Raw genomic sequence first — 14,409 nt, forward strand, 5'->3', positions numbered from 1 at the left:
CAAGCACCAAGACGTAGCTTGGCTGGTGGTGAGAAAGGCCCTCCCCGTCAGATCCTTCCTACACGCCAGGAGGCTCACCCCCTGTGCACGTTGCCCTCGAGGTGGCTGTGGTGGGGAAGAGACCGTTGTTCACCTCCTTGTGGATTGTGCCTTTGCAAAGAAAGTCTGGAGAGAGATGCAGTGGTTGCTGTCGAGGTTCATCCCGAGCAGTTCTGTGACACAGGACTGTGTGCTCTACGGGCTGTTCCCAGGGACACACACCGAGACAAACATCAACTGCAGCTGGAGGATCATCAACTCGGTGAAAGACGCGCTTTGGTCTGCCCGAAACTTGTTGGTCTTCCAGCGCAAAGAGTTGTCCCCGACCGATTGTTGCGGACTGGCACAATCCAAAGTCCAGGACTACGTGCTGAGGGACGCACTAAAGCTTGGGGCAGCTGCCGCAAAGGCGCAATGGGGAAGGGTCGCTGTCTAAGACCTTTCTACCACAGCGCACCGAGAGACTGGGAACTGTTTAGAGCCCCTCGGGCTGTACAGATCAAAATGAAAGGCTGTAAATGATTGTAATATTGTTTGTACTGATGCACCTGGTGATACATTTTGTAAAAGTTTAACCTGGATTGAACCCTTGTAATGTTGTTTTTGAAATGGTTTGGAATGTGATTGAAGATATTTTATGAATAAAGTATATTTTTGCAAAAAAAAAAATTGAAGATGCTTGAATCCTTCATACTGAAACATTCTTCTCGCATCCCACTTCCTGCTCATCTCACACTTTCTTCTGATTTACAAGTTGCACATGGCGTAAGCATGCAGTTCTTACTTTCTCCTCACTCCTCACCACAACTTTATCTTTACACCTTTTCCTTTCAGAAGTGCAACATTGCCAGGCAATGAAAGAAGGCCAAGGAGATACCGTCACTTACTTTCACACTTGCAGCCATTACGATAGTTGCTTCAATCTCTGGCATATTACGGTAGAAGCTCCCAGTCTTCGGTGTATTACGGTATTGGGCCCCAGTCTCTGGTGTATTACGGTAGAGACCCCCAGTCTCCGAAGTATTACGGTAGAGGGCCCTAGACTCCTGTGTATTACGGCAGAGGGCCTAGTCTCCGGTGTATTACGGCATGGGGGCCCAGTCTTCGGTGTATTACGCTAGGGGGGGCCAGTCTTCGGCGTGTTACGGTATAAGGCCCCAGTCTCTGGTGTATTACGGCAGAGGGCCCCAGTCTCCGGTGTATTACGGCCGAGGGGCTCTGATTTCTGCCGCCGCCGCCCTGCTCACTCCTTTTTCTCCCGGTACAAATGGCCGAGCGCCGCGCCTTCGCGCAGAAAATCAGCAGGTAAAAGATCTTCCTCCGGTCCGCTCTGCAGAGGCACGGCTCCTCCCTGAATAGTGAGTGGTGGGTAGCGGAGGCCTGAGCGCCTCCGACTGTCCAGCTTGATCCGACCCCGCTTTGTGCCTCCATAGGAGCGAATATAAATCCTGCATTGGGCACAAGGCAGTGCTGCACTGTACAGGCGTAATGTGAATATACTGCAACTAATAAACTATACCGACAATGCAGAATGTAATTAATAAAATCATAAGTGACTGAACATGATACCTCGCAGAATCCTAAAGTGATTGCAATAAATCCGGATAGTTTTAAATACTATGCACTGACATCTAATACAATAGTAACATTCACAATACAAACCACTAATGTGAGGAGATATCGTGTAATATAGTGACAGAAAGCGCAGCGCAATGATGGGATGTAATCTATATTGTGTACATTTGGCACTGTATCATTATCTATATTGTGTACTTAATGATACAGTGCCAAATGTAATCTGCAATCCAGATGCACTATGGTATAATGCTGGAGAGAGTACCACGATAACTCGGTGCAATCACCTTTATTGTATGCTAAATGTTTTAAAATTCAATGTGACGTCTATAAATAGTGTACATTATGTTAAAAAATCGAAACACAAGTACTGTAGATGGTGCAACCACTGTGATGCGGTCAATCCCGGTTCCGCTTTACACCATTTGTGCATTCAGTGCTGCTACATTGTACACAGGGAAACTCGTACAACTAAGGTTGAAGCGTAAAAATGTAATTAAACTATTAAAAATTGGGATTTTACACACGGTGCGATAATTTAAGAGTCACCTTGGGCCGATTTTAAATCATTTTTAAGAAATTTGAAATCCATAATGGAATCTTACACATTAAATCTCAAGTAGATTTATAAAAGGACTTAACAGCTGGCATTGCTAATTCCACTGCAGTTTGTTAAAATTTATGTTCTTTTGATTGAAGAAAATCTTTCCTGTACCAATTATAATTTTTGCTGCTTCTATGCATAAATGTAAATATTTTTATGCATTTTAAAATATTTGATTTCTAGCTTTTAAAAGACTTAAACAATTTAAATATTCATGAGTTATAATGTTTAAAAGTTTTTTTTCAGAAATGTAACTTAATTTTGGGAAGAAATAGAATCTACAATGTCACATTCAGGATCTATGGAAATGAACCTTTTATTTGAATTATATATTGCAAATGTGACACCAAAATATAGTCAGGACAAAGGTGATTATACAAAGGTGGCATTTTACACCACGCAGTTAGAAATTTATAAGCATTGCAGTTTTTGCAGTAACTCCATAGGTATCAGCATTACTGATCATTGAGATTGTGGCTGCTGGATTTCCTTTGTGGTGTCTGCAGGAAACCCTAGAACCCAGAGAGGTGTTAGTCAAAACTTGAATGGTCCACTTGAGCTACAGTTTCTGTCCTGACACATCCTGTTCTCATCATGCATCACTGATTTAAAGGTTCTTCTAATTCTGGCAAGTCTGATATTGCTTGGACTACAATGCAACTCATTTAACAGCTTTTAACATCAAAATTCACAATTTTGTTTGGTAATTCTAACGATGACTAAATGTCAGGAGAACGATTTTGTCCAAATAAAGCTGATAGAAATTAGATGGGTAGAGGGCAGCAAAATATTTCCATAATCCAATGTTACACCTTTTCCATACAGCTTTTGAGATCAAAGTCTCAATATCTCCCACTCAGCATACTTCTTTTGACACCCAGTCTAAGATCAGTTAATTCACCACAGAGCAGAATCAAACCTACAATGTTCTCAGTTGGCATGACTCAACACCACTTTGGGAATGCATTTATCCCAGAGCCGTCAAAGGCATTTAGTAATCATAGGTTTTCAGCAGAAAAGCATGAGCATCACAAATAATTTCTTGTATATTATGGTTAATTTCATTAGTAAAACTTTTTTTTCATTTTTGCATTATCCCACATGTTAATAATTCAGTTGTTTAGAATTCCAAGTCACCTTGCTCCTACGGTCAGTGTTTTATTTGCAAACCTTCACTGTTTAGTCTCTGGAATGAAGTTGATAAATATTGTAAACAGCACTACACAGTGCCCTTGTTTTATACACATGGGCCTGAATACTCCACAGGTCAAATTTCATAGTGTAAGTTCTAATGTTACCCTCACATAGTATTGTAGAACTCTGGCGAGAGTGTTGATGTGTTCTTAATTAAACCTAGACACAGTGCAGCGTGCTTGAGATTCCTGATACAATACTCTGAAGTAAAATACATTTTTCTCTCTAGGACTGTGGCAGCTGAAGTAAGAAAGCAGATCTCTGGCCAATATGGCAGTTCGCCACAGCTGCTCAAAAACCTCAATGTTGGGGCAAATATTTCTCACCATTCAGTAAGTTAATTTTTAAATATAATATCTTAGAATGTTCATAGCTTGTTGGACTTTACTTGTGCTTGATAAAGAAGCCTTTTTGTTAAATCTGATGTTTCCTGGATGGTCCAGTTATTAATCATACTATGCAGAGTGGAGCTGAGCCACACAGGAGAACAGTCCTAAATTCAATCTCAGATATGTGCCAGGCTAATTGATCCTCTGTCAAGACACCAGTCGGGTTTCAGCAACCATCTTCAGCACTCCTGCTCCTAATTTGCTGTATAGCCATCCTTTGCTGTAAAGCACTGCTGTGTGGAAGTTGGAGGAGGACAGAATTGGGCTCAGCTGTAATGACATATACAGTCAAATAGCCTATTGATAGTCACTGTCAAGATTTCAGCATGAAGAGGACACTTAGTTGAGGTACCAGTGGGTGGCCAAAATCCATATAACCCTACCAAGCATGAAATTGAGTCTTCAGCGGAGGAAGAAAACTTGACTGCATTTAATACAGTGTAACCTTTTATGTTTTTGATCCTGTTGATCACTACATGACCATGGCTCCGTGAGGGAGAAAACAAAAAGAATGACGAGAGACAATTGACCAGTTCCTTATAGAAGCTGGCTTTCTTATATCCTGCTTGTCACTGGTTAATGTTTGATACTGGTTTGTGGAGAAGTGGTAATGAAATTGAACACAATACACTCAAACTTCCCACAACCAAATAAATAATTAGTAAAATGAAAAACTTAAAATTATAAATTAAAGTAAAGGTGGAAACAAAAGTAGGTCAGTCAGCAATGAAAAGCAAATAGAGTGCTTAAAATTTGTCAGTACTGGAAGATAAATAATGTTGTATGTTGTATCCGCTGCTGCCCTACCCTGGGAGACCAAATGAAATTTGGATGATTGTCTTGCCAAATGTCTATCTCTGTTCTGTATAAAAACAAACAAGAATTTTAATCAAATTTCTTTCTGTTCTGAAGAAGGATATAGTAACCTGTCCTTTTAACTCTACCGATGCTAAGTGATTTGTTTCCAACCTTTTCTATTTTTGATTGATGATTGGTGTGTTGAAGCTGTCTGCTTTGAGTTTGTTCTACGTATTTCAGGTGTTTGTCTTAATGGCCTTTGTTTTGTGGTCAGTGGCGAAGCGATGGCGCTCGCCACTGACTTCGAAAAAAGCTACCCACAAAGATCTCTGTGGTGTGGATTTCACCTTTATTGATCTCCGGGTGTTCAGCAACAATGATGTCATCAAGCAGGGTAAGAAGCCGACCACAGTGAAGAATTCTCATAGACAGCACAGCAGAAGGTGAAAAACTTCACTTATGCTTCACTTTTTAATATACTTTTACGGAGAGCAAAACAAAGATTGGGTCATACTCGGGACACTCATAAGGCAGAAGCTGAAATATCAAAGCTTTTTTAAAAAATTAAAAATGTGTGAATTTCTTTATCATAATGGGGAAATTTGACAATTCCACAAATTAGATTTTTAGGGTTAGAAATATTATTCAGCAGTAATTATGAAGTTAATACAAGTTAAATTATATCTTGAAATTATAGCTTATTCAACAAGGTATAATGTTTTTGCAGTATAATGTTTTTGCAGCAAACAATATTGTGAAAGTTGAAATAATTGTTGCAGTACTTCAACAGCACACCCTATAGAGAAGCATTGAATCACTGAAAGCAACTTCTAGATTCCTGTTTTTAATTGCTCATGTCTGGATTACATAATTTACTCTGATTTTCAGAGAAGTGATGACAGCGAAAGCTGACAGTTTTGATGCCATTACTATTGCAAAATCCGGGCCAGTGTAATAACGTATGGTTGCTTTGTTGTTGGAAAGTGGGAGTGGTCATTATATGTGGAGGGAAGCAGGCTTAGAAAGATGAGAATTGGAGCATGGATCAGTGCTCTTGAGTTTTTTGTCAAGAGAATTTTACCTTCACGTAACCAGTAAAACCTAGGCGTGTTCCACGCTGAATGGATGACCAAAGTAAACAGTTAAATTCCCTGGCTTTGCTTCCCTCAATATAACCATGGAAATTATATTTTTAAAACCTAAATCAAGCCCTATTTTTCAGGGTTTGTTTTACTATGAATTTGATTACTTCCCCATTTAGAAATCTGCTTTTAAAAGTTGAAATTAACAGTAGAATCAGATTCTAAAGAAAACAATGAAGAAACACTGGTTGAAGATCATGAATGTAAAGAGAATGATAGATGTGAAGTCGGAGAGGAGAGGAAGAAGTAATTTATTGTGGCTCATGATCAAAGGATTGCCATGGATAATACACTCAGTGCTCCAGAATTTAGATTTTTGATTTGGTTTCCATTAAATTTAAAATTACTTTTGGTTATAGGCACCTAAAGCAAAAATCCACTTGCCAGTTGAGATTTGTGGTTAAGAAATTGTCTATGAAATCTCTTTGTTGATAAGCACCACTGCAGCCACATCATTGTGAAAACATGTGAAAATTGTTGCATGACACGTTTAAAAAGAATAAATGTAGTGCAGGAAAACCACTGTCTACATTTGAAGCTTATTCTTGATTTGAGGCTATGAAATGCTTTGCTTTATTGCTGACTAAGAGGATGGTGTGGCCAGTTTCTCCCAGATACCTGCTAGAGGCCAAGTGTGCTATTGAGAGGTTAACAGATATGCTGGTATCTTGCTGAACTTTCTACTTAATACCTTGTTACAATGGTGATACTGAAATGGGAACATTGAGAGGAACCCACACACCCCTGCAAGCATTGGAACCTCAATTGCATTGGATAACTGCAAAACCCCTGCATTCGTTTTATGCTCAAGAGTGGGCACGGTTGTAATTTCATGAATAAAGATGACTAAATTATATTTGAGATAAAAGCAAAATACTGCGGATGCTGGAAATCTAGAACAAAAACAAAAATACCTGGAAAAACTCAGGTCTGACAGCATCTGCGGAGAAGGATACAGTTGACATTAACTGTATCCCTCTCCGCAGATGCTGTCAGACCTGCTGAGTTTTTCCAGGTATTTTTGTTTTTGTTCTAAATTATATTTGAGGTTGGACTGAAAGCACCTCATGGTGCTCTCAAGGCTGAATGGGCAATGTGGTACAAATTAGTTTGCAGTATTATATGCAACTAAAGCAACTGTACGTCCTAGACATAATAATCTGTGATGTTAGCTACTCCTAGAACCAGTTGTCCATTGTCTGATTGGATCTCTCTCCCTCTTCTCTTGAAGATGGTCTATGACCTGTCCTGGATTATGGTTCCACAGGCATCAGCAGACCACTTACACTTTGGCAAGTTGGCCATTCCGGAATATTTTGCTTTTATTAGCCATTCTTCGTGTTGAGCTGAGACAATGGCCTAGAATTTTCTGGCATTGTGGAGATGGATTTGGAGGCAGGGGTGGGGAATTGGAAAAATAGTGGAGAGCTGTGTATGAACGGCTTCCTGATGCATTTCCACCCCTGGGTAACTTCTCCAGGGGTGGGCTGGGAATCAGATTGGCTGTCCGCTCCGTGGAGGTGGGCAGCCAGCTAGTCCTCAGGGGCCATTTTGAGCCAGTGCCAAGTGGCTTCTCACTGTGCTATGGCTTAATCGAGGTGGCCTCCTGTGAGCAGATCAGTGAATAGGCCTTAGGAGGGGTTTCTCCTCCATCCTGTTGTCTGCAGTGGCTTCGAGAGTCTACCACAGCTTTCTATGTTGGCCAGCAAAGGCTTCTCCATGGATCCCACCAGCTCCAGCAGCACCCACCTCTCCTGGTAGGACTGCTGAGGCTTTAGAGCTGCTAGCCCTCTGATTGGGCCTTCAGCATCAGGACCCTGCTAAGGATGGTGAACAGGGAGGCAACCACTTTGGAGGCTGCCTCAAATATTGCAAGGCTGGCCTCGGGACCCCTTTTGGTTCCAATGTTGAGGTTCTGAAGCCCAAGGGAAAATCCAGCCCAATGGCTGTCAGTATTTGAGTGTGGATGGCTTCATAACCAAGCATAATCTTTCCCTAACCAGAGTGCAGGAAAAAAATCATTGGATCATGTCACAGGAGAGTGACCAGGAACTGTAGCTGATCTATCTCCTTGCCTAGACAGGTGTGTTGTGGTGAATTGTGGAGCCTCTATTAACATTCCTGCTGACATCAACTAACTTAGCATAGAGCAAGGTTTGATCCTGTGTCTTTCATGGTCTGTAATGCCTCAGTATCACACTTGGCAGTACTGATTCATCAAGGCAGCTCTTCTGTAGTGCAAGAACAGAAATTTGTCCATTAGACAACTGCTCTTTGAATCTGAAATGTAAATAATCCTTCAAACTGGGCTTGATGCAGTAGTGCATCTGCAGTAAACTATTAACATGATAGTATTGTAAGTGTTTGAAAATGTGTAAGTACTATTGAAGTAGCTAATTATGTTGAAAGTAATTAACAACTCAAGCAATTCTCAGGAGTTCACCTTTGTATCAACTGTAGACTGTAGTACAGTCTAATTTAGTATTCAGCTGTAATCAACCACTAAAGAACTCCCATAAGAAACATTTTTAATGGAACAACTTCTGTTCTTTACAGGCATGGCAGTATAAGCAGAACATTTATAGTTTTCATGTGCACTACAAAAAAAATGTCATGCTAAACCACAGACCCTTAAGAGAATGCAGTTAACGAACAGGAGACCTTAATTCACCTATTAAAACAGCCCCTGCATGCACAGACATGATAGTGACCTAACTGTTTTATCTTACTTTGAAAGGACGCAACTTCTGTGATCTCATGGTGCAGCAATATCTAATTTAATCCTAACATATAGTATTCAATTTTTAAAAAAATCTCGTCCTCCAACTTATTCTCCTCTTCTGAAGACATTGACTAGTTATGAACATACATACGAATAAGGAGCAGGAGCAGGCCCTTTGGCCCCTCGAGCCTGCTCCACCATTGAATAAGATCATGGCTGATCTGATATTAACCTCAAATCTGCATCCTGTCTACCCCCGATAACCTATCACCCTCTTGCTTACCAAGAATCTATCCATCTCTGCCTTAAAAATATTCAAAGACTGCTTCCACTGCCTATTTAGGAAGAGAGTTCTAAAGACTCTCGACCCTCTGAGAGAAAAAATTTAATCTCATCTCTATTTTAAATGGGTGACTCCTTATTTTTAAACAGTGACCCCTAGTTCTAGATTCTCCTGTAAGAGGAAACATCCACCCTATCAAGTCCCCTCAGGATCTTATATGTTTTAATCAAGTCACCTTTTACTCTTCTAAACTCCAGTGGATACAAGCCTAGCTTGTCCAATCTTTCATTACAGTTCCAAAGACACTGACTATACCTCAGTGCTTCACTTAATTGATATTTGTTTATATTGAGCTGTAGACAGTAAGTTTCTATTTATGGAGTCCATAAGTATGCACTTTTGAGCAAACAAACAAATGAATTTGGAGCAGGAATAGACCATTTGGCCCCTTTAGTCAGTTCCACCATTTGATGAGGTTGTGGCTGATCTGATTGCGGCCCCTATTTTCCTCTCTACCACCTATGCCTTTTCACTCCATTGTCAGTCAAGAATCTATCTAACTCAGCCCGAAAAATAGTCAATGACCCAGACTCCAGTGCTCTCTGGGGAAGAGAATTCCCAGACTAATGACTGAGAGAAATAAATTCTCCCTATTTCCGCCTGTAATGGGAAACCCCTTATTTTTAAATATGTCCGCTCATTCTAGTCTCTCCCTGAAGGGGAAACATCCTTTCAGCATCCACCCTGTCAAGTGCCCTCAGGATCTTATATATTTTAATAAGACCACGTCATGCTTGTAAATTCCAATGGATACAGGACCAACTTGTCCAACCTTTCCTCATAAGATGACACCTTTATCCCAGGAATCAGACAAGTGAATCTTCTCTACTGCTTCTAATGCAGGTATATCCCTCCTTAAGTAAGAAGACCAAAACTGTACATGGTACTCCAGATATGTTCTCATCAATGCCCTGTGTAACTGTAGCAAAACACCCCTACTTTTACATTCCATTTCCTTTATAATAAACAACAACGTTTCATTTGTCTTCCTAATCACTTACTGTGCATAGAAACATTTTGCAATTCATGTACCAGGACACCCAGATCCCTCAGTACCTCAGACTTCTGCAGTCTCTCTCAATTTAAACAATATTTTTCTGTTCTTCCTGCAAAAATGAACAATTTCACATTTTCCGACATTATACTCCATCTGCCAATTTTTGCCCACTCACTTAACCTATCTATATGCCTTTGCAGGCTCCTTATGTGCTCCTCACAACTTACTCTCCTATCTATCTTTGTGTCACCAGCAAATTTAGCAACCATACATTCGGTTCCTTGGGTTCCTATAAATAGTTGAGGCCCCAGCATTGATCCCTATGGCTCTTGCCAACTGAAGGTGACCTATTTATTCCCAGTCTCCATTTCCAGTTAATTAACCAATCCTCCATCCATGCTAATAGGTAACCCCCTACAACATGAGCTCTTATTTTATGTAGTAACTTTTGATGTAGCAAATGCCTTTGTCAAATCCCTTTTGGAAATCCAAGTACACCACATCTACAGGTTCCCCTTTATCCACCTTGCATGTTACTGCCTCAAAATTAGTCAAGCATGATTTTCCTTCCACAAAGCCATGTTGACTTTGCCTGATTATATTAAGATTTTCTAAGTGCCCAACTATAACCTTCTTAATAATAGATTCTAACATTTTCCCTTTGACAGATGTTAGGCTCACTGGTCTGCATTTTCCTGTTTTCTGTCTCATTTTCTTGAATAGAGAAGTTAGGATTGCTTTTTCCCAATCTGATGGCACCTTTCCAGAATCAAGGGAATTTTGCAAAATTAAAATCAATGTATCTACTATCTCAGCTGCCACTTCTTTTAAGACTCTAGAATAAAGTCCATTAGGACCTGAGGATTTGTCAGCCTTTAGTTCTAATAATTTTATCAGTACCCTTTCCTTGGATTTTGTAATTGTTTTAAGTTCCTCCCTACCTTTCACATATTGATTTACAATTATTTTTGGGATATTTGTGTCTTCTACAGTGAAGGCAGACACAACATACTTGTTCAATGCAAATGCCATTTTCTTATTTCCTATTTTAATTCCCCAGACTCACTCTCTAGAGGACCAACACTCACTTTAGTTACTCTTTTCCTTTTTAAATACCTGTAAAAACCCTTACTATCTGTTTTCATATTTCTAGCTAGCTTTCCCTCATACTCTAATTTCCCCCTCATTATTTTATTAGTCATTCTTTGTTGGTTTTTAAATTCTTGTGACCTACCACTAATCTTCCCTGAATTGTACTTGTTTTCTTTCAATTTGAAACTATCTTTAACTTCCTTAGTTAGCATGAATGATGCACCCTTCTCCTGGAATGTTTCTTTCTTACTGGAATGTATCTTTGATGAGTGTTATGAAGTAACTCCTTAAATGTCTTCCACTGCATCTCTACTGCCCTACCCCTTAACTTAATTTCCCAGTTCACTTTAGCCACCCCTGTCTTCATACCCTTATAATTGCCTTTATTTAAGTTTAAAATACTAGTCTTAGGCCCACTCTTCTCTCGCTCAAATTGAATGTAAAACTCAGTCATGTTATGATTACTGCTATCTAGAGGCTCCTTTACTATAAGGGCATTAATTAATCCTTTCTCATTGCACATTACCAGGTCTAGAACAGCCTGCTCTTTGTGTTGCTCAAAGAAACTGTCCCAAAAACTGTATGAACTCATCTTCCAGGCTACTTTTGCCAGTCTGATTCATCCAACTATATGTAGATTAAAATCACCCATAATTATCGCCATATCTTTCTCGCAAGCCCCAATATTTCTTCCTGTCTGTCCTGTCCTACAGTGTAGTCGCTGTTAGGGGACCTATAAACTACTCCCACAAGTGGTTGCTTATCTTTGCTATTTCTACCTTATCTCTACCTAAACTGATTCTACATTTTGACCTTCAGAACTAAGGTAATCTCTCACTATTGTACTATCTCTCATTATTGTACCCTTAATTACAGACCTAGCCCACCGCTTTTTACTAGCTACCTGTCCTTCTGAAATGTTATGTACTCTTGATTATTCAGGTCCCAGCCTTTGTCATCTTGCAGCCATATTTCTGTAATGGCTATCAGGGCATACATTTTTATTTCTACTTGAGCCAACAATCATTTGTTTTGTTACGGATGCCACATGCATTCAGATACAGAGCCTTTAGATCTGTCTTTTCACTATTTTTACAACCTCTGGGCTTACGTGGTGGCACACTCTTTAGGCTCGTACATTCTATCCTTTCCAGTCACACTCTTGATTATTAATATCCTTATTGCTACCTTGCTCTCTTGCTTTATCCTTTCCATTTAATTTAGCACATCTTCCCTCACTTGATCATTAACCCCCCCACAGTTTAGTTAAAGCCTTCTCTACCTCCCTAGTTATATGACTTGCCAGAACACTGGGCTCCAGCACAGTTCAGGCGATGACCTTCCCAGTAGTACAGCTTCCACTTTCGCCAGTACTGCTGCCAATGCCCCATGATTTAAAACCCATTTCTTCCACACCAGTCTTTGAGCCACACATTCAACTCCATAGTCTTATTTATCCAGGGGTCAGTGGATAGTGCTTGGGAATAGGAGCAATTGCCAAGTTTTCTTTCCTTCCTTTAATTGCCATCATAGCCCAAGGCTACAGACTAGTTTCAGCAACTCGACACTTAGCACTGCCCTGGCTGACAGCAAATTCCTTATAAACCAGAAGAGAAAGCTTGAACTTGGCTGATATGTGTGACTCACTACTCACTGCCTAAAACTGTTGAGCCATCAGCAGAGCACAGTATCACATCCTTAATTGCCTGAAGGAAGGATTTTCTTTGTGGAAATATTATTTCCTGTTTGAACATCTGTAAGAAGGGACATAATGACCTCAGTAATTCTCGGATCTTAATCAAGCTGGACCAGTGAATCCCATTCACTTAACCTTGAAATTCTTTTAGCTTTGCTGTGAGTTGATCTGCATGTCTGTAAACTTTCTGAAATGAGTTGTACCCTCAATAACCTTTAAGCATTTGGCAAAGTTTTACCAAGCCTGAGATGGATTTCTTTCCCCTTGTACTCCCAGGGCTTTTTGACAACTGTGAAACTGTTTAGATTTTTGTTTGATAAATAAGTTTGACTCTCCACATTTCCTGAAACTGGGAACAGAATATAATGCAGAATTGTGAATTTGAATTAGTTTTGAAGCTCTATTGATGATTTTCTCATAAAGTGCTAGATTTGGCTCAATCCTTAGATCACTCTCTCATTGGACCAAGTTACGAAGTCGTGTACAGTGAGCTGAAATAAATGCTCATATTGCATTAATAAAATTAATTTGTGATAATGTTAACCCTGGATTTCATTTCTTAATATATGAACTTGTTTTATAATTAGGCAATCTTTCATATATAACATACCGTAAAGTCCCACCTTTTGCAATTTCCTAGTTCGTGTTTTCACTTACACCTGCTTTGTACTTTGTACACTGCATCGCCCATCGTGTGAGCAATGTTCGCTTATCCACATTTGAAATGTCCTAATCTCTGCACTGATTCTTTGATAGGCACCTTTTGAGCACAGCTCAAGTGTGGGATCGGTTAATTTACTATGAGAGAGTAGGAATAGTATGAATATTAGGTGGTATGTCTTTTCTCAGAGAGTAAGTGAGGCTCTGGAATACAATACAGAATGAGGGGGAGGGGGGGGGGGGGGAGCGTGGTGAGCTGAGGCCCTGCGTGCTCCAGAGTTGCCAGTGTTCACTGTTCCTCCGATCATAGCCTGGTTCTCTCCGCTGTTTGCTGCTTATAGGTTCAGTCGTGAGCCGATCCACAGCAAACCTGGGATAGAAACAGGCTGTGATTGGAGGAGCAGTCTCCTGCAGAAATTTTCAAACTCACTGACCAGTCCTACCAGCATTTTCAGCAAACGGTCTGCGGGCCACATGGAGGGGCTTCGCGGGCCACAACGTGGGCTGCGGGTTGGACAAACCTGTCCTAGACCTTTCAGTGAAATAAATTATGCAAGGAATTAATTCAATTTAACTTGGGCAGATTTTGGACAATAAATTCTGAAAATATCTGATTTCCAGGTTCCACTAACTGAGGCGGTGGATCCAGTGGACTTTGAGGATTATGTGCTAATGCACCCTCCTATAATTGATCCAGGTCCCTTAAGGGACTTACTGGAATTCCCTCCAGATGACATTGAAGTTATCTACAGCCCCAGAGAATGCCGAACACTAGTGCAAGCTGTCCCTGAAGAAAGGTAAGAAGTTAATTCCTAACTATGCAAACCAAAGCAGTTTGATCAGATGTAATCTTAAGTGTTAAAACAAAAAGGTTATAAGCTTGGTTATATGCGTGGTTCCATTCGAAATAATAAATGATGTTGATGCTGATGGATTTGTTATGCATTTCAAGTATTTTCTGTTTTAATTTCAACATTTCAGTATTTCTGTTTTATCTTTCTACAACTTAATTAGAAGAGTGTAGGCTGAGTTACAAGCAATCTACTTTGTCAAGCTGAACTTGAAACTTTTTGCTCATTGTATGCCAATCTTAAGGATACATCGACAGTGTACAAAATCATCAACCCAGTGTGTAGCTGCAATAAAAAAGGCAAACAA

At 40.1% G+C, this 14,409-nt stretch overlaps 1 protein-coding gene across 13 annotated transcripts in view; it reads left to right on the plus strand.

The window, feature by feature from the left end:
* Positions 1-1,226: 1,226 nt before the first annotated feature.
* Positions 1,227-14,409, plus strand: part of dock7 (dedicator of cytokinesis 7) — a 174,644-nt gene continuing 161,461 nt past the window's right edge. For 12 of the 13 annotated variants that reach the window (XM_078561325.1, XM_078561327.1, XM_078561328.1 and 9 more), the window contains exons 1-3: positions 1,227-1,344; positions 3,642-3,744; positions 13,873-14,048. In XM_078561325.1, the coding sequence (XP_078417451.1) occupies positions 1,307-1,344; positions 3,642-3,744; positions 13,873-14,048 (317 nt within the window). In that variant the 5' untranslated portion in view covers positions 1,227-1,306. Of the gene's footprint in view, positions 1,398-3,641; positions 3,745-13,872; positions 14,049-14,409 lie in introns of all 13 variants that reach the window. The other variant, XM_078561335.1, reaches the window with a different exon arrangement.

This window comes from Cetorhinus maximus, chromosome 17, assembly GCF_964194155.1.
Source record: "Cetorhinus maximus chromosome 17, sCetMax3.hap1.1, whole genome shotgun sequence".
NCBI lineage: Eukaryota > Metazoa > Chordata > Chondrichthyes > Lamniformes > Cetorhinidae > Cetorhinus > Cetorhinus maximus.